The 19,069-nt window shown below is 42.5% G+C and overlaps 1 protein-coding gene across 2 annotated transcripts in view; it reads left to right on the top strand.

The window, feature by feature from the left end:
• Positions 1-19,069, top strand: part of PTCD3 (pentatricopeptide repeat domain 3) — a 31,476-nt gene that overhangs the window by 6,420 nt on the left and 5,987 nt on the right. For both annotated transcript variants that reach the window (XM_060027414.1, XM_060027413.1), the window contains 15 exons: positions 4,661-4,729; positions 5,227-5,331; positions 6,889-7,012; positions 8,847-8,962; positions 9,491-9,561; positions 10,672-10,759; positions 11,368-11,428; positions 11,675-11,760; positions 12,790-12,934; positions 13,591-13,641; positions 15,759-15,848; positions 16,111-16,139; positions 17,069-17,175; positions 18,095-18,173; positions 18,272-18,362. In XM_060027414.1, the coding sequence (XP_059883397.1) occupies positions 4,721-4,729; positions 5,227-5,331; positions 6,889-7,012; positions 8,847-8,962; positions 9,491-9,561; positions 10,672-10,759; positions 11,368-11,428; positions 11,675-11,760; positions 12,790-12,934; positions 13,591-13,641; positions 15,759-15,848; positions 16,111-16,139; positions 17,069-17,175; positions 18,095-18,173; positions 18,272-18,362 (1,252 nt within the window). In that variant the 5' untranslated portion in view covers positions 4,661-4,720. The remainder of the gene's footprint in view (positions 1-4,660; positions 4,730-5,226; positions 5,332-6,888; positions 7,013-8,846; positions 8,963-9,490; positions 9,562-10,671; positions 10,760-11,367; positions 11,429-11,674; positions 11,761-12,789; positions 12,935-13,590; positions 13,642-15,758; positions 15,849-16,110; positions 16,140-17,068; positions 17,176-18,094; positions 18,174-18,271; positions 18,363-19,069) is intronic.

Genomic DNA, 19,069 nt, shown 5'->3' with positions numbered 1-19,069 from the left:
ATGGGGATTTAATTATAGCACCAAACCTTGAGGTTTGGGTGAGAATTAAATAAGTTAGTACATGTGAAAGGGTTTTGGACAGTGCCTAACACAAAGGACATGCTCGGTAAGTGCTAGCTATTTCCTTATTGCTCCAGCTATCTTGGTGATTTATTTGTGAATAATTTGCTCTCTTGACAGTTCAAGAATAGAGTCTGTAGTCTTGATAGATAAACTGAAACCCTGGTTAATGCCTTAGAAATGGAACTTTCTGATTGATTGTATTTTTCATTAGCTGCAAACTGTACTTTCAGTTTCAGCTGTGGGGGAAATGTCTAAAGTAATTAAGTCCTTTCTTTTTGCTGCAATGTCTGTGTGGATTCTGACCCTCCCTGAGACCGTTATCACAGATTTCCAGAATTTTTCTTCTATTGTAGATGCTAAACTTACAGGCTGTCAGGCCAAATATGCACTGATAGACCCTAGCAGTATCTGAGGACGGGTTTTTAAATACTGCATCTCCACACTAGCAAGACATTGAGATTTCCAGCTCACTAATCCATAAATAGGCACCTGAAATGTAAACTCTTGAAATAGGCCTCTGAGACTGTTCTCAGTTTTTTAATGAGAATGGCCCAGGGCCCTTTCAGGTCAAAGAAGTTACAGAATTATGTGTGGAGTTGTCTGACTTGTCTGTTTGGGCACTTAAGATCCAAGGGATAGTCATTCATTCATTCAGTAACCACACATTCTGCCCTTAACTGTGCTTACCAGGCGCTGTGCTGGTTGTGGAATTAAGACAGAGTCCTTGCATGGTTTCTAGAGAGGGAGGCTGAAGGAGCCCTGAGGAGAGGGTGCATAACCCAGACTGGGAAAGGACTTCAGAAGAGCTGGTATCGGATCGATGCTTGGAGGATGAGAAGCCAGGATAGTGGGAAGAGCATTCCTAGCAGAGGCAGCACCAGGAGCAGAGGCACAAAGGCATAGAATGAGTGGGTTGTATGGGGGAAGCAAGAATTTGTGGGGTAGAGCAATGAGAGGTGAGGCAAGAGCATGAATGCTATGCTAGGGTCTTCTGATTTTTATTCAAGTCCACTGAAAGACTTTAAGCAGTGGTGTGACATAATCATTCAAATTTTAGGGGGATTCCCTGGTGGCACAGTGGTTGAGAGTCCACCTGCCGATGCAGGGGACACAGGTTCGTGCCCCAGTCCGGGAAGATCCCACATGCCGCGGAGCGGCTGCGCCCGTGAGCCGTGGCCACTGAGCCTGCGCGTCCAGAGCCTGTGCTCTGCAACAGGAGTGGCCACAGCGGTGAGAGGCCCGCGTACCGCAAAAAGGAAAAAAAAAAAATTTAGGAAAGACAGCAATGTGGATACGAGAAACCTTTTCTCTCAAATGTATAATAATGATCTTAACATGTCCAAAGCCCAGCCCCTTTCTCTCTAAAACTCACACATTCTTCGCCATCTCATTAATGGCAGCTCCATGCTTCTAGTTGCTCCTCTTTTTCATGTGCTGCACTTCAGTAAATCCTGTTTCTTCCATCAAAATATTTGTGTACGGAGTCCCAAAGACCACGCCAAGGTTCAGTGGTTTGCTAGGAGGATTCACAGGACTCAGCATATGGTCCTACAGCTATGTTTTATTACAACGAAAGGACACAAAGCAAAATCAGTAAAGGAAGAAGGCACGTGGGGTAAAGTCCAAAGGAGACCAGGAGAAAGCTTCCAAGAGTTTTCCCAGTGCAGTCACAAAGGACTCACGTAATTCCTCCAGCAGAGTTGACAACACGTGGGAAAGTCTACCAGGAAAGCTCTTTACAGACTCAGTGCCCAGAGTCTATGTCTGGCACATACCAGAATTCCACACTCCCAGAAGGAAAGCAGGAGTTTAGCATAAACCACATAGTACAGTTTAGATCAGTACTGGGAATGGTGGGAACCCTCCAAAATCCAAGTTCCCAGATGCCCACCAGGCCTTGTAAGCAGGCCTTTCTAAGAATAGCAGTTTCAAGCCTGGTAACTTTTCTTCCTGCACAGCATCCAAATCCTGAGCGCTTGTCATCACCGTGATCACCTTGGTCATCCAGGCCACCATCATCTCTTACCATCTTGGATTAATCACAACAGTCTCTGTCCTCTTCACCTCCTCTGCCCCCTACAGACTGTTCTCAGTTAAGCAGCCGTAGTGACCTGCTACAATGTTGAATCACATCCCTCTTCTACTCAGAATTCATTTGTCTTCTCATTTATCATAAAATGGCTTCTCATTTGTCATAATTCAGATAAAAGCTGAAGCCCATCCGAGGGCATCTGAGGCCTTGCGTGTCCATCCACCACCCCCGCTGCCACATCTCCTACCGTCTTCCTTGATGGCTCTGCTCTGCGTGGCCTCCTGGCTAATTCTCAGTTTCTTAGTAGGCCTGGGTCTGCCTCAGGGCTTTAATGTTTGCTGTTTATTCTGCCTGGAGTATTTTCCCCTGAGATATCCACATAATTTCCTCCTTCATCTCTTTAAGCCTTTTCATTGAGGCCTTCCTCAACCACACCATTTAAAATTGTATGTTTCGGGGACTTCCCTGGTGGCACAGTGGTTAAGAATCCACCTGACAATGCAGGGGACATGGGTTCGAGCCCTGGTCCGGGAAGATCCCACATGCCGTAGAGCAGGTAAGCCCGTGTGCCACAGCTACTGAGCCTGCACTCTAGAGCCTGCAAGCCACAACTACTGAGCCCGTGTGCCACAACTACTGAAGCCCATGCGCCTAGAGTCTGTGCTCCACAGCAAGAGAAGCCACAGCAATGAGAGGCCCGTGCACCACAACTAAGAGTAGCCCCTGCTCGCCACAACTAGAGAAAAGCCTGTGCGCAGCAACGAAGACCCAGCACAGCCAAAAATAAATAAATTAATTAATTTAAAAAAAGAATTAGGGCTTTCTTGGTGGCGCAGTGGTTGAGAGTCCGCCTGCCGATGCAGGGGACGCGGGTTCATGCCGCGGAGCGGCTGGACCCGTGAGCCATGGCCGCTGAGCCTGCGCGTCCGGAGCCTGTGCTCCGCAATGGAAGAGGCCGCAACAGTGAGAGGCCCGCGTACCACAAAAAAAAAAAAAAAAAAAAAAAAAGAATTAATAAATAAATGTATGGTTCTTTTCTCTGATAGTTCGTTTTCCCTGCCTCCCTCCCTTCCTTTCTTTCTTTCTCATAGCAGTTATTGCCTTTAAAATTACTATATGTTTTATTTATTTTTGTTGTCTGGAGATTTTTTTTTCCCTACTAAATTGTGAGCTCTATGGGGGATAAGATTTTATTGTCTCCTTGGTAGCTAGAATAATGCCTGGCACATTCGAGGTGCTCAGTAAATATGGAATGAATGAATAAGGAAGGTACTGAACTAAGGCAGTGGCAGTGGGGATAAGGGACGGTGGAGTAGGTAGGGGATGTTAAGGAGCTCGAGTTGACCACAGCTGGTGACAGGTTAGTTGAGTGGAAGTAGTAGGAGAGGATCTTTGGCTTGGCTTGCAGAGTGCTTGGTACCATTCACTGAGACAGAGAAGATAGGAGGGAGAAGGAGCTCTGTCAGGGAAGTTCAGTTGAGGATAAATTTAGTGTGAGGCATCTGAGCTACAGGCCCAGAGTAGAGAAGTTGTTTGTCAGAAACCATGAAGGGCTTGGAAATCATTGAGGGAGGAAAATGTAGGAAACAAATAGGAAGAGTAAGTCTAGTAAGGGAAGTCCAGCATGTCACAGAACTAGGGGCCCCAAACAGGTATTTGATGAGGATGGTGGACAGGACAGAGCCAAGCAACAGTTGGTAATCGGGGAGTAATAGTCCAGGGCAACTGCCCTAGAACTGCTTCCTCTGCGTTGCCATTACATACCCACCACATGTTGGTAGAGAGTGGTATAACCAGATGAAAGGAGGCTCAAATGAGTATAAAGGGAATACAGCATCAGGCATCAGGAAGCGAGGACCCCAAAGAGTACTGCCTCCGCGCCCTAGGTATGAGCGTCCTTCCTGTGGAGCCGCAGGGAGGCTCTCGCCTGGAGAATCCAGGTCAGTAAGACAAGGCACCAAGGGGACAGAAGAGATTCAGGATGCAAGCTGAGTTTTTCCTGTGGAACAAAGTTGCCAGAAGGCCCAGGGAAGGGGGCTCCAAGGGATAGGAGAAGGCCAGAAGAAGTAACTTGAGGGCTGTTCTAAGTGAGCCTCTAGTGGTGACAGAGAGTTCATTTTGCTCAGGGTTCTACCTGGAAGTATAGAACCTTGGGCAACAGGACGCGGGAGAAGCTGCTGTTCCTGCCTCCAGAGAGGGCCCAGTAACTACTCTCCTCCATTTGCAGGAAACCTTAGTGCAGGAAGCTGGTGCCCAGGCTAGTTAATTCAGAAGCTCTTGACCTTCTGTTTAAAACAGCAATTGTCCCTGGTGATAGCAGCCTTCAATTAAAAAACAGTCATGGGGGTTTGAGCCATTGTTTGCTTTAAGTTGTGCATAATTACAAACAACTCTACAGAGCCACGGGTGCAGTGTAGGTATTAGTGTCTGCAAACATACATATTTCTGCTTCTGTGATACATGTATAGTTTAAACTTACTTTACAGAGTTTGTAGTCATCACCAAAACCCGCAAGGTCCTCTTAATAAAAATCTAGCTAAAGAGACTTCTGTGTCTTCTCCACAGGATGCTACAGCTGCCCCTTACGCATTTCAAGATGATCCTTATCTCATACCAACATCCTCTATGGAATCTGTGAGTATTGTTATGAAACTTTTCTAGTATTACGTTTTATCTTGTTGGTTTGGGTACAAGAGTACATGTATAACTTAGCTTAGTTGTAAAAACTTTTGAAAAGTTTACAGATGCTGATAGATAAATTGGTAGATTTTCTGAATCTTTTACTACTTTTATTAAAAAGTTTTAGAGGTTGCCTGTGGAGAGGGTATTTGGTTTGGGTTTTTAGTACTTAGGGCTCTTTCCCACTATAGAGCAATCCACTCGGTTTAAGCACATTGCTTTTATATACCTCAAGCTGTATATAAGATGTGACCTGAAATTATGTCACACTCAGCAGAGGTAGATAAGTAATAATTATGTAGTTTAACTTCTAATTGGGATTCTGTGTATCACTGTATTCTCTTTTTTTTTTTAGGGGGGCAGAATAATTTTTGCTGAGGGTGTGACTTTGATCTCTTGAGTTTAAATTACAGGTTATATCAATTTATATCTAAATCTTTTTCTTTATACAGCATTCATTTTTGTTGGCAAAGAAGTCCGGGGAGAATGCAGCAAAGTTTATTATTAATTCGTATCCCAAATATTTTCAGAAAGACATAGCTGAACCTCATATACCGGTAAGGAGAGGCAATTGGACTTTTCAGATAATACTATGTAATTGTACCTTAAACTAAGTTTTTATGGCTCATATTTAAGTAGCTATTTGAATGCCTACAGTATTTGGGTGAAAAGTCTTTTAATGTTTATGGTTATCTTTGCTTACAATACTAACTTTTATTAAACTATATGTATTTGCTCTCCATTTTATTTTCCCCATTTGGTTTCTGTGACACCAGACTCTTAGATCTTTACCTCTGTGACTGTTCGTTTTTCGTTTCCCTCATTAGCTTTTCTATCTACTCCTTAAGCCTTGGTGTCTTTTTCTTAGGGTTCCATGCTCAGTCACTTTCTCTTTTTTCTGTCCAGAATCTTCCTGCTTCAGTGACCCTTATACTCCATTTGGCATTCTTGTATATCTGGCCTAGGTATCTCTACTTTGAACTCCAGATTGTATTTCCAGCTACCTCTGTTCTGTAGTCATGAGGAGTGTGCAGGGCCTGCTGTGTGTTAGGCCTTGTGCTTAGCGTGTCATACAGTGGTGAGCGAAACATGGGCTCTGCCCTCCTGAGTTTATTAGTGGAAATAGTAACTCAGACTCTTTATGTCTAAAACTGCTCCCTCTCACATCTCCCTACTTTCCGAAGCACGCACACACACACACACAGACACACCCTCTTTTGCTTCTCAAGCAGCGACTCTTGGGGACAAATTAGGTAGTCAGTGTGATTGTGTCCATAAAAATATTAGAATCCTGAACTAAGACAGTGGCAGCAGTGGAATGATCATTTGTTGGCTATCCTTTCCCCGTTAAGTTTCTGACTTAACAGTTACTCTTCTATGTTTAGCTCACTTCTGCTTAAAGCTGTCCGTGGATCCCCTGCCCCCATGGCGGGCAGCATTCGCATACCTCTGAGACCTCTTACATCATTTATCATTCACGCTGTATCATAATTATTCCTTATTTGCTTTCTCTGTTAGATTGTGAGCATCTTGAGGGTAGAGAATGACTTCCGTCTGTTTATCCCCAGTGTCTAGCTTAGTGCCTGGCATCGAGTAGTAGGCCTTCAATAAATATTTGGATAAATTGGTGAGTGAGGTAGAATCAACATACCTTGGTGGTACTAAACGTTTAGAGTAAAAGAAGTATCAAGGATGAAAGGTTTCTGTCTTTGCAAACTGGGTGTACTGTGGCACTTTTAACCAAGATTGGGAGGAAAGTAGGAAGGATGGTTTTAGCAAGGGAAAAATAAGTTCACCTTGAAATTGGGAAGTTTGGTTGGAAATTAGATTCTTCAGATATGGATTAAATATTTATGTTTGGGTGCTTTTAAATTCTCCGCCCCAAGCTAGGAGATCGCTAAGTAATCTTGTTTTGGAGACTGGAGAGGTTTTTTGAAATAAGTTATATTCCCTACAGAGGTATTCTTGTTAAAAAAAAATAGTATCTGGCGCATGAAGCATGAATCGGAGCAGTGAAGTTTTATTTTGGTGTGTTGGTGATCAAAATTTTGTCCTACCCAGTTACCTTTGACGTTGCCCTGTTTGCAGTAACTTTAGCCATCTTGTTTTCCTAGTGTTTTATGCCTGAGTACTTTGAACCTCAGATTGAAGATATAAGTGAGGCTGCTCTGCAGGAACGAATCAAGCTCAGAAAAGTCAAAGCTTCTGTGGACATGTTTGATCAGCTCTTACAAGCAGGTGACGAATTCATTTGAAGCCTCTCTGGGAACATGGGCTTGGAAGTGGGCCACAGTTACATATGTGATCCAGATAAGTTATGAGTATAAGTTACAAGTGCTGTGCTACTTCCTCTGCTCAGTGGCTGTGTTTGTGTTTTTTATAGTTTAATGAGTCATATTTCATGTTCTGCTTGAGCATCATTTTAAAACCGTGGGTGGGGTAGAGTTGCAACTTTGTTAGTATCTTGTCCTCTTGTGCTGTATCAGAGGCAGACAAATTATACAGCCGTTCTTCCTTAGCTTCTGTTTTTAACATCAGGTGTGTACATACTCTATTCACATTTCCTATATTCTTTAAGTATGTTTGGAAGGCATAAAGCAGACAAAAAAATATTTAAAAAGGAAAGAGCGCTAAGCTGCGGGATCAGAGGTTTGGATAGGTTCTGGCACCAGTTAGCACTGTGGCCTCGGAAAAGTCACTTCTGTCAAGTCCTGCGGCTCTGAATTCGATCTGGATGAGCCTCCAGGGGTGTAGATCCAGGTGCCAGGGCTTGTAAGCTGTCATGAGAATGTACCTATGGTAACATGGAAGGCAGCAGCATTAAGTTTTAGAATCCCGAGTGCTGTTCAGTGATTTAGGAGAAAAATCAGCCAAACGTGCAAGAGATAGAAACTGGACTGAGTCACTCAATACAGCCTTAAACACAACAAGAAACATTTGCAGAAAGCTGTGTTTGATTTGAGAATTTTGGTGTGTAGCCTGTTAAAGCTTCGGGTGTACAAATGAATTGCTGATGCAGGTTATCATTTAGGGAGGCTTTTCCCCCTGCTGGTTGAGTACGATAAACATCTTAGTGCTAAGACTTGTCTTCCTTTGTTTTACACGCTGTGTGGTGTAGGCACATGCAGATGTTCAGTAAGCATTACTACAGACAGTGTGTCGAACCCGTAACACTCGACTCATTCAGAGTAATGGAATGAGGCAGCATACTGGGAGAGGAAACAAAATTTTATTATCAGGCCCCTAATAAGTGCCATGCACTTTGCTAGGCATTGAATTATACACCTTATGAGTTGGTGTGCTTCTTGCCATTTTATAAAGGAAACTGACTACAGGTAATCTTTAGGGTTACACAGCTTTGAGATGGTAAGACCCAGTCAAGTTACACTCCATCACCGGTGTCACGTCCACTCTGCCATGCTGTCTTTTCTGGGCTTTTAAGTTTCCTGATGGGCATTTGTATTATCAGTATATTTTCTTTAGACAAATGCAGTTAGTTTTCTTTTAAAGCACTAAATTATGTTTCATACTTCTTCCTGTTCCCTTTTCTCCCCCTTCATAAGAGTCAAGATGGGAACATAATGTTTTGAGCAATAATTTTTTAAAGGCTACTATAATTAGGCATTTATGCTAGTATTTCTAGGCAGGTATTTCAGTGAGGGCCTGGGTCCAAGTGGAATAGTTCTGCTTGCATTTGTAAAAATGGAACTGGCCCCGGGGGATGACGTGGCAATCATTTGCAGAGGGTTCAGTTTGAAGATGATAGTTAGAACCGTGAGATAATTCCTCTGGGGATATTAGTCCATAAAATAAATGAGCACAGGGTCAAACTTGACCTTGTGTTTTATCTTTTCTGTCACACGGCACTGTTAGGGATTGTGTCCTGTCTGCATCGCTCCGCGTGTTTAAGGTGATGTGGAGTGCACACGCATCCCTCAAGAAGGTGATGGCTGAGACTGAATAGGTGGCCAGGAAGGCCACAGCTCATAGGAAAAGTGAAGAATTTTCATCTAGTAGGCTCTAGTTTTGGATGCTTCAAGGTTTCTTTCCCTTTTTTTCTCACTACCCACAGGAACCACCGTATCTCTGGAAACAACTAACAGTCTCTTGGATTTATTATGTTACTATGGTAACCAAGAGCCCTCAACTAATTATAATTTTCAACAACGTGAACAAGCAGAAGAGTTGGTAATGGCTTTGGCAGTGATTTTTAAAGTTTCTTTTGGTAGTTATACCTCCTCAGAGTAAGGCAGGTTCTTGTGCCATGTGTTAGGGTCGAAGAGATTTGTTCTGAGGTGTGGTGGGGCATGGTACATAGCCTGGACAAAAATGTGGAGAAGGAGACGGATTTTAACAATTGTTTTGCCCTGGTTCCCTCCTTAAAAATATTTTGACCTTGCCTGCCACATGCAGCAAACCTTTGACCAGAAACGTTTGGACAGGCCCCTTTGTTTTTGTTACTTAAAGTGATAGTATGATGTGTCAGGGACGAGGGCAAAAACCCCTGGTTCCAGCCTCCTCAAAAATTCATACGTAGGTGGGCAGAGAGGAGTGAGCATACTCTACACTTCAGAAATTAATATTTCTTAATAAACACTGGGTTTCCTTTTTGCCTTCTATTGGATCTGTATTTCCTTTGCTTTTCTGAAGTTTCCTCAGAGAATGCATTCCATTGTCATATTTTGTTTTATATCTGTTGGTGATGGTTCATTTCAGGAAGAGGCCACAGAGGGAAGTAACGAGAAACCTAAGAAGAAGGCTGGTCATCAGCTTGGAGTTACTTGGAGGTGTGTTACAGCATGATTAGAACTTTGTGTTATGGCTCCGTACAGTGCGTGGAATGTTCCCCATCAGCCCCTGAAGAAGATACGATCCTGGAATATTCTAAAATGCAGTTTGTTTTCAGTGTGCAGTATAAATGTCTCAGTTGGTTTTCATATGTTTTTGGACCGTTTTTCATTAGATCTTTGCCTCCAACCAGCAGCACAAGGTTGACACCTGACTTCTTTTTTCCATCTAACTCCATGCAGCCTTCATGGTATGGTTCTTTTGGTAGTTTCATCAGTAGTCCTATCTTGCAATATATACCTCTAATTCTAAAAGATTCACAGTTTTTTATTATGTTAGAATACACATGCTAGAGCATAGTTCTAAGTTCAGACTAGTGGCCAGCAAACAGAAGTATTCACTTCCGAACAAAAGGTGAATATCATTTAACATTTCAGAATTAAAACTGAGTAGAAGCTCTAAATAAAAGAAAGGTATTTCATATGGATGTCTGAAAAAGGGAAGCTACCATTAGTATCTAAAGTCTTTTTTGAAGTGATAAAATGAATAGAATCAAAAATTAATTTTTTTCAGTAGATAGTAATAATTTCTCATAGTGGTTAAGAGCATTGACTGTGGAGCACCATTTTGGCCCAAATCCTGGTTCTGTCTGATTTCCAAGACATACTGGTAACAGGGAGAATCAAGGTACAGCGTGATTTGTATAACATGGCACATTGATAGGCTAGAATAGGACAAAGGATTCCAGAGACACCGCTTGTCTGTGGTTGCCTCTGGGGAATTGTATCCAATTGAAAGAGGGTGGGGAAACGTCACTATGTACCCTGCTGTGCAGTTTGCTTTTTGTTTAATACCTTGAGTATATATTACACCTTTTCAGTCCTGGTTCTGCCACTTAGCCTGTAAAGCCTTGGACAACTTGAGGTCTTTGAGCCTCAGTTTTTCCTGTTTTCAAAATGATGATAACCATGTCTTCCACTCTGGGTGGCAAGAATTACTTGGAATTATACACATAAAATGCTTAGCACGGTGCCTGGAACATGGTAAGTTGGTGGCTATTACTGGTTTTTCCTGTTTCCTCTGGTTCACATTTACTTTCTTGTGTCTAGAGCAAAAAACAATGCTGAGAGAATCTTTGCTCTAATGCCAGAGAAAAATGCACATTCCTACTGCACAATGATCCGAGGAATGGTGAAGGTAACGTTTGTTTTATATATCTTTTTTTTTTTTTTTTGCGGTATGCGGGACTCTCACTGTTGCGGCCTCTCCTGTTGCGGAGCACAGGCTCCGGACGCGCAGGCTTAGCGGCCATGGCTCACGGGCCCAGCCGCTCCGCGGCATGTGGGATCTTCCCGGACTGGGGCACGAACCTGCGTCCCCTGCCTCGGCAGGTGGACTCTCAACCACTGCGCCACCAGGGAAACTCTGTTTTATATATCTTTATCTTCCCCTAAATCAGCACTTCTCAACCTCAGAACTGTTCACCGTTGGGCCAGATAATCTGCTCTTGTGGAGCTGTCCAGCGCCTTGAAGGGCGTTGAGGAGCCGCTCCTGTCCACTGCATGCCGGTGGTGCATCCTTCCCGCCCCAGCTGTGACAGCCAAAATGTCTCCAAGCATTATTCAGTGTCTCCTGGGAAGCAGCGTTGCCCCAGTAGAGAACCACTGCACGGAGGATACGTTTCTTGAGAATGAGACCATATCTGTTTACTACTGTGTTCCCAAACCCTAGAGCAGTCGATACGCACATATTTCTTAAATGAACAAATTTTATGATCCTTAATTTTCATACTTTCCCTTTTCCAGCACCGAGCTCCTACGCAGGCATTAAACTTGTACACTGAATTATTAAACAACAGACTTCGTGGTAAGTGTGTTTGGAGAATTCCCCTCTGTCCTTCCTCTTCTTTCCTTCTCTCAGGCATCTATAAAATCTCAGGATTTTACCTCAGTCATTTGTTCATTCTTAATCTTTTCCTGTGGTATTGGTGATTGAAGCAGGAGTCCAGAGCCAGAGAAAAGAATAGTTTTCTAGTTTTGTAGACATGTGCGCGTGTCTTTGCCTTTAATCTTCAACCCCAGATTTTGTTAAAGTAGTTTTCTTCTTTTATAGCTGATGTGCACACCTTCAATTCATTGATAGAAGCAACAGCATTCGTGGCGAATGAGAAATCAGAAGAAAAATGGAATAATATACTGGTAAGGAGGAACTCTCACTTTGTCTTCTAATAGGCCTAAAATATTCTTTGCTAGGAGTACGTGGGTTGGAGACAGCATTCACTGAGCATCTTCATGGCAGTCACTGTGCTGGGCGCTCAGCTCATGGTGACCTGTTCACACCCTTCCAGCAACCCTGTAGTTTACGTAGGTGTATCTGACATGTGACCCAAGCATACAGCTCGAATCCAGGAAGACCTGGGTTGCTCTATTCACTTATTTCTCATAATGGTTTTTTCATTAAAATGAGACACATTTATTGAAAAAATTTATTAGCTAAGATTTAAAAAATTGAGGGGCTTCCCTGGTGGCACAATGGTTAAGAATCTGCCTGCCAATGCAGGGGACACAGGTTCGAGCCCTGGTCCAGGAAGATCCCACATGCCGCAGAGCAACTAAGCCCGTGCGCCACAACTACTGAGCCTGTGCTCTAGAACCCTTGAGCCACAACTACTGAGTCCACGTGCCACAACTACTGAAGCCTGCGTGCCTAGAGCCTGTGCTCCACAACAAGAGATGCCACTGCAATGAGAAGCCCGTGCACCGCAACGAAGAGTAGACCCTGCTTTCCAAAACTAAAGAAAGCCCACAGCAGCAACAAAGACCCAATACAGCGAAAAATAAAATAAATTAATTTTTTAAAAAGATTGAAATCACTGGATTGAAGTGACAGGAATAGAAACCGTGTTATACCATACTGCGCATGTAAAAAAGGAAAAAACGCAATCCATTCTAGTCTGCTCTCTTGCTTCAGTCTCAAACTCACTGGGCCGCTAAAGACAGTTGGACACCTTGATCACATGCTGTCAGGGTAACTGATGGAGGGGCTTCTCTAAGGGGCAGAGTTACTCGTCCTGCTAGTTACTAGATAGTTCTGAAATTGGGGATGTATTTATAAATCTACTTTAAACGTAGGCAGAGACCCCAAGTCTTTTTTAGTATGTTACATTAGTTTATTGGATAAATTACCTACCAGCCATAAAAAATACTTCCTGCTTTTGATTCAACTAGGACCTGTTGAAACAAATGGTTGCACAGAACGTGAAACCCAACCTACAGACTTTTAATACTATTCTGAAATGTCTCCGACGATTTCATGCAATTGGAAAATTGCCAGCCTTACAGACCTTACGGGAAATGAAAGCCATTGGAATTGGTGAGGATGTGTCCTAGTGTCCCTCACTGAAGACAGTGCTGACCAGAGGTTTCAGGTCCAGACAAGCAAAAAAGAGACTGTAAACTCTTTTGCTGTTTACATAGTATGTTGGGAATTTCCTTTCTAGCACATTTTAATTACGTGTATTTATTATGATGGGAACTCTTTTATCATCTATAGGAAGTTACATTCTTTTAGTATTTTAGGTACTTTTTTATGGATTTCTTAATTCTAGGGAGAATTGTTCTCCTACAGTTGGCTGGTTTTAAACTCGTGACATTTTCTAGCATAATTAAGTATTTGAACCCAGTTGTGTGCTAGTGTGTTGTATATTTTTCAGTAATTACTTTATTGAAGGATGTTTTGGGAATCAATTCACTTTGGTATGCTTTAGTTTTCTTAAATGAAACTCATTGTGCATTGGCTGTAATAGGTGTCTGGACTTTCTAAGAGGGATTCAATCTCTGACACCTTTCCATCTTTACATTGATCATATGAGCTAGCAAATGTCTTTGTTCAGAGCAACAGAAATGTATCTTTTACTTAAATACCAACATTAATATGTTTTTAGATCAGTGTGCCTCAGTGAGCTGTATTTTGTATAGCTGTGTTTGACTTATTTTATTTTTTTCCTCTATGTACCTGGTAATAATAAGAACCCTCGCTTGCAACGTATCACTATATCATTCAGCTGTTTTATCAACATGGTATGTATGTCATTATGCTACTAATTTATGTAGAAATTAGGCTAACTTCACTGCTTATGAATTAAGACTAGACAGTTCACAAAATAACATTGTCTACAGCCTGAGCAAACCGTTATTCTTGAGGAGAGTAACATCTTATTTGTGATGTAAAACTTGAGCTGGAGGGGAGGGAGGTCATTAAATGTACTAACAAGGATGGTGGGGCTTCCCTGGTGGCACAGTGGTTAACAACCCGCCTGCCAATGCAGGGGACACGGGTTCAAGCCCTGGTCCAGGAAGGTCCCACATGCCACGGGGCAACTAGACCCATGCACCACAACTACTGAGCCTGCGCTCTAGAGCCCGTGAGCTACAACTACTGAACACATGCGCCTAGAGCCCATGCTCCGCAACAAGAAAAGCCACCGCAATGAGAAGCCCACGCACCGCAACGAAGAGTAGCACCCGCTCGCCGCAAGTAGAGAAAGCCTTTGCTCAGCAACGAAGACCCAATGCAGCCAGAAATAATTAATTATTTTTTTTAAAAAAAGAAAGGATGGTGGACAGTTTTGGTCAGGAGAAACTAGTCTGGAGTTCCTTTTGCTCTCCAGAGCTGTGCTGTCCAATACAATAGCCACTTAGCCACACATGGCTATTGAATTAAAATGAAATAAAATTAAAAATTCCTTCATGGTATTAGTGCTCAGTAGCCGCTCGTAGCTGCTGGCTACATGTTCAGCGATGCAGGTGCAGAGCATTCCCATCCTTGCAGGAAGCTGCTGGACGGTGCTGCCCCACAGTAACCTTAACTTTCTTTTGAAACCTCATGGGAGAACCTTGAGGCTCTGTTTGTCACCTAGTTTTAGGTCAGCTGTGCTCTATTGAATGGGCTTTGGAGCAAGGCACACCTGAGTTGAAATTTCACCTCTACCATTTACCACCTGTGTCAGCAGGCACTGGATACTTTACCTGAGTGATGCCATCACGGTGTAATGATGAAATGAATTATGCACAGTGTCCTGTCCTGTGCTTGGAAGGCAGGTAGTAGGCACTCACAGTCTGTTGGTTCCTATCCATTTGCCCCAACCTGAGAAAGAACCTCTGGGTTCAGAAATGACAATTCTAGTCCTTCTGTCCTGTGGTAGACTTTATGTGTGAAAACAACAGAAAACCTCGATTATCTGTTTTGGAGGGCTAGTTTTACAAAATTCACATTCTCACCTGTCGGGAAGTAAGGGCAGTTAACTGACTTTATCTTGAAGACAGGTAAACAGTTTCCATGGTAATTCTGTCTTCCAAAATTTTACTCAACTTTGGTGTCATTTTGCTGAAGCTATTATTTCTGACCCCAAAGCCTATTCCATTTCTCCTCAACGTCGCATATCACTTTGGTTCCATTGCTAACTAAAGTCATTGGTACTTGTGCTTCCTAAGTAATACCCAGGGCCGTGGGGGGAGGAGTGTTGGTGTGTCTGAGGGATATAAATTGGCTGCCTGTAATAATAATTTCTAGGAATTTACCCAAAGGAGAAAGCCTAAAATAATGAAGAAATGATACATATGAAATAGGTTATTATAAAACTAACAGAATAATTAGGATTGCTAACAAATGAAAACATGCTTGAGGAACTTCAAAAGTACATCTGTGCTGTCATGGAAAGTATATTATCACTTGCATATGGATAAGGTGGGGAAGGGATGTGGATTAATAATGTGAAATGTTTAACTGGAAATGTCATAGGTGCATGTTAATTCTACAGTTTTCTTTTTCTTGGCTCTCATCCTGGTTATATTTAAAAGGAGCGCAAATGTTTATTAGCAAAAACATGTTTGTTTTCTAAGTATGCAGGCTTAGTGAGGGTCTGTCTGTCTCCCGTTTCAATGCAAGTCGACCTTGTGAGGAGCCTAAGAAGGAAGGGTGGAGTCTTTGTTGGGAGCACCTGTAACTGTCCCAGGTCTTGGGGAGAGCTGCACTCTGTGCAGAGGGTGCACTCGTTGCTCGAGCAGGGATGTGCCCGGCCAGCTCCGTGCCTTGGGTGGAGGAAGGAGAAATGCGGCCTTAGGACTAGTTCTGCACACCCGGTGGTTGTACAGGAAGTGAACTCATGAGAAAACCCAGTTGCCTTCTTGTTCTGCAGAAAACCCTTCAAAAGGATCGTCCCTCATCATCTATGACATCATGAATGAATTAATGGGAAAGAAATTTTCTCCAAAGGACCCAGATGACGGTATGTACAGAAATTGCTTGTATAAGACAGAGAGCCCTGTTTTCCTGACTGCCGGGTATTAGAGCCTTGATGAGGACAGGGTTTAATTTAGCTTAGTGATTCTTGGAAGCTGTATGCTTCCTGTGCTTCCCCTCCTGAGTTTTTACGCCGTTAGGTTTGTCTTACACGTTACCAGTTTTGTTGCCAGGATTTTTATTAATGTTACTGACTTGAAAACGTTTTATCCATAGTAACCAACGCTCTTGTGAACTTTGATTTTCAGATATGTTTTTTCAGTCAGCCATGAGGGTTGTAAGTACAATTTCTTGCTTAACTTTTGTTTTCCTTTTTTCTTTTATCCATCTCCTAAATTCATCATTGGGGAGGTGGGGGGATTCTCCCTGATTCTTTCACTTCCTGACTCTTACTTATATTCATGTCTTTAGTTGTAATTTTTATTCCTCTTAAATCTCTACAAAATCACAACATTCCTGCCCTGTGTTTATTGTATACATTTTCTTTTTTCATACCTTTCTTCAGAAAGTAAGGTTTGAAAGTAAGGTTTCAGAGTATTTCATATTTGCCTATTGGTAACTTTTTAAATTGATGGTTTTTAAGTTTGGTTTTTCATCTTATCATACTAATCATAGGAAAATTTTCAAGCAGTTTCAGAATGAATTAGCATATCCTATTATTCCCTAAGGAAATATATTATTATATATATATTATTCCCTAAGGACAATTGCTGTACATTTTAGTGAGTGTCCTTCCAGGTTTTCTCCTTTGGTTATTCAGACATGCACGTCCAGACTCATTTCCATGTTATCTTGTTTGTTGACAGCAGTACGGTTATTTCACAGGAGGGAAGGACTTCTCCTGTGGGTGGGTTTTGGAGTTATTTCATGGGTTTTTTGCCAGTATAGTGATGCTGGAGTGAGCGCTCCAGCTGTCTTGTGCATGGCAACCAGGTGTTTTCATATAGTTACTAAATATAGGTATAATTACTAGATTAAGGTTATTTTGTTTTAAATTTCACAGAACTTGGTGATTTGTTTTGATTCCTCCCTCCCCCCCATTTTCTTGTAATTCATTTGCTGTCAACCAATAATAATGTTAAATCAGCATAGATGTTTCCGCAGGTAACTGTACTTCTTTATATAATGAGCTCTTTATGTAATGAGCCACTGTTGGGCTGATAAGGATCGCAGAATGATGCTTATTTACTACTTGTAAATTTTCAGTGCTCATCTCTCAGAGATCTAGAACTTGCTTACCAGGTCCATGACCTTTTAAACACTGGAGACAACCGGAAATTCATTGGACCGGATCATCGGCGTTATTTCTACTAGTAAGTGTATTGGAAATGTATCCTTCTGCATTAACGGAGCACCTGTATGCAACCAGTAGTCAGTTCTGCCAGTGGGAGGCTATTGGCGGCCTAATTTTAGGCAGCTTGACCCTGACTTAACAGTGTAAGTTAATTGAACACTTGAAGAGTCAAGCAGTGGTAAAACTGATTTGTCAGACTGAGATGTCTGCTGTGTATCTTTTAAGCTGTTTTTATTTGTGACACTTTGGGGGTTTTTGTTGTTGTTTTTGTTTGTTTGTTGTTTTTTTCACCGCACAGCGTGCAGGATGTTAGTTCCATGACCAGGGATCTATCCCGCAACCCCTGCAGTGGAAGCGTGGAGTCTTAACCACTGGACTGCCAGGGATGTCCCTGTAACACTTTAAATCCGTATATCTTTTCCCTGTAAACCCTCCTATTTTATGTTTTTGAATTCATAGGAGGGTGGGTCCCTAAAGATTTCATTGCAGCCTCATTTGTTTTTGAAGAGGAACATGTTGGAGCCCAAAGAGACTCCTTAAATGGGTTTGCTTTTAAACAGAGAAAAACCAGAACTTAAGGAGGCAGACTGTTTATAGGTGTGTGATGGTTCTCTTCTATGTGGTCCAAATCCTTGCTTTACGTTGAACGCTTTTAAAATGAATAGGAGATCTGCTCTCTCCTCACCATGAGCTGAGAGTATAACCAGGAGGTGGCATCAGTGACTGGTTGAGGATTAGAAGGTGCTAACTGGGAAGTCCAGAAAGCACAGTTAGCAGCACCTCCTGTGTCAAGCATTGGCCTGTGTAACTTGAAATTGTGTGTAACTTACTATCTTTAAATTCTGTGTAACGCGTCATCATATGACTGTGCTGTAATTTAGTCATTCCCCTATTAAGCACGGATTTTAAGCTAAACATGCTTCCTTTCTCCATTACAGTTCCAAGTTCTTTGGTTTGCTTTGTCTAATGGAACAAATTGATGTCACCTTGAAGTGGTATAAGGACCTGATACCTTCAGTAAGATGATTCATTACTTACCATTTATCATTGTAGATGTTTGTGGTTGTCTTTGCTGAGTAACACTTAAAAAATGTATTTGTATTTTTCTGAATCAGGTATTCTTTCCACATTCCCAAACACTGATAGATCTTCTCCAAGCATTAGATGTGGCCAATCGGCTAGAATTGATTCCTCAGATCTGGAAAGGTCAGTTTCAGCTTATGTGTCCCGACCCATCTCATTTTGTCTTATGTTTTGATTAACAAGCATGTTAACACTGTTAGGGAAGAAAACTTCCTTTTTTTTTTTTTAAAATTTATTACTACTCTTTATTTATGTTTTGGCTTTGTTTGGGTCTTCCTTGCTGTGCGCGGGCTTTCTCTAGTTGCAGCAAGGGGGGCTGCTCTTCGTTGCGATGTGCGGTCTTCTCATTGCAGTGGCTTCTCTTGTTGCGGAGCATGGGCTCTAGGCATGCGGGCTTCAGTAGTTGTGGTACGTGGGCTCAGTAGTTGTGGCTCGCAGGCTCTAGAGCACAGGCTCAGTAGTTGTGGCGCATGGGCTTAGTTGCTCCGCGGCATGTGAGATCTTCCCGGACTAGGGCTCAAACCCGTGTCGCCTATGTTGGCAGGCGGATTCTTAACCACTGTGCCACCAGGGAAGTCCCCAAAACTTCCATTTTTGACTAAATTGAATGCAGTAGTTGAGGTCTATTTCAGGGTCATTTGCTCATGTTACATATTGGATTGCGTGAGTGACAGTGTAGTGGAAAAGACCTAAATTGGTTCCTTTGTGACAAGAAAAGGCTGGGCTTTGTGCAGTTGTGTGACATCAGTGTTAATTACCTGGGACACCCAAAATATCAACCCCCGAAGCCTGTGCCATTCGTTCCTCTATACCATGTTGCATCACTGTGC

The sequence above is a fragment of the Delphinus delphis genome, chromosome 12 (assembly GCF_949987515.2).
Source record: "Delphinus delphis chromosome 12, mDelDel1.2, whole genome shotgun sequence".
NCBI lineage: Eukaryota > Metazoa > Chordata > Mammalia > Artiodactyla > Delphinidae > Delphinus > Delphinus delphis.
The sequence above is the reverse complement of the archived record's forward strand: the minus strand, read 5'-3'. Positions and strand labels throughout refer to the sequence as shown.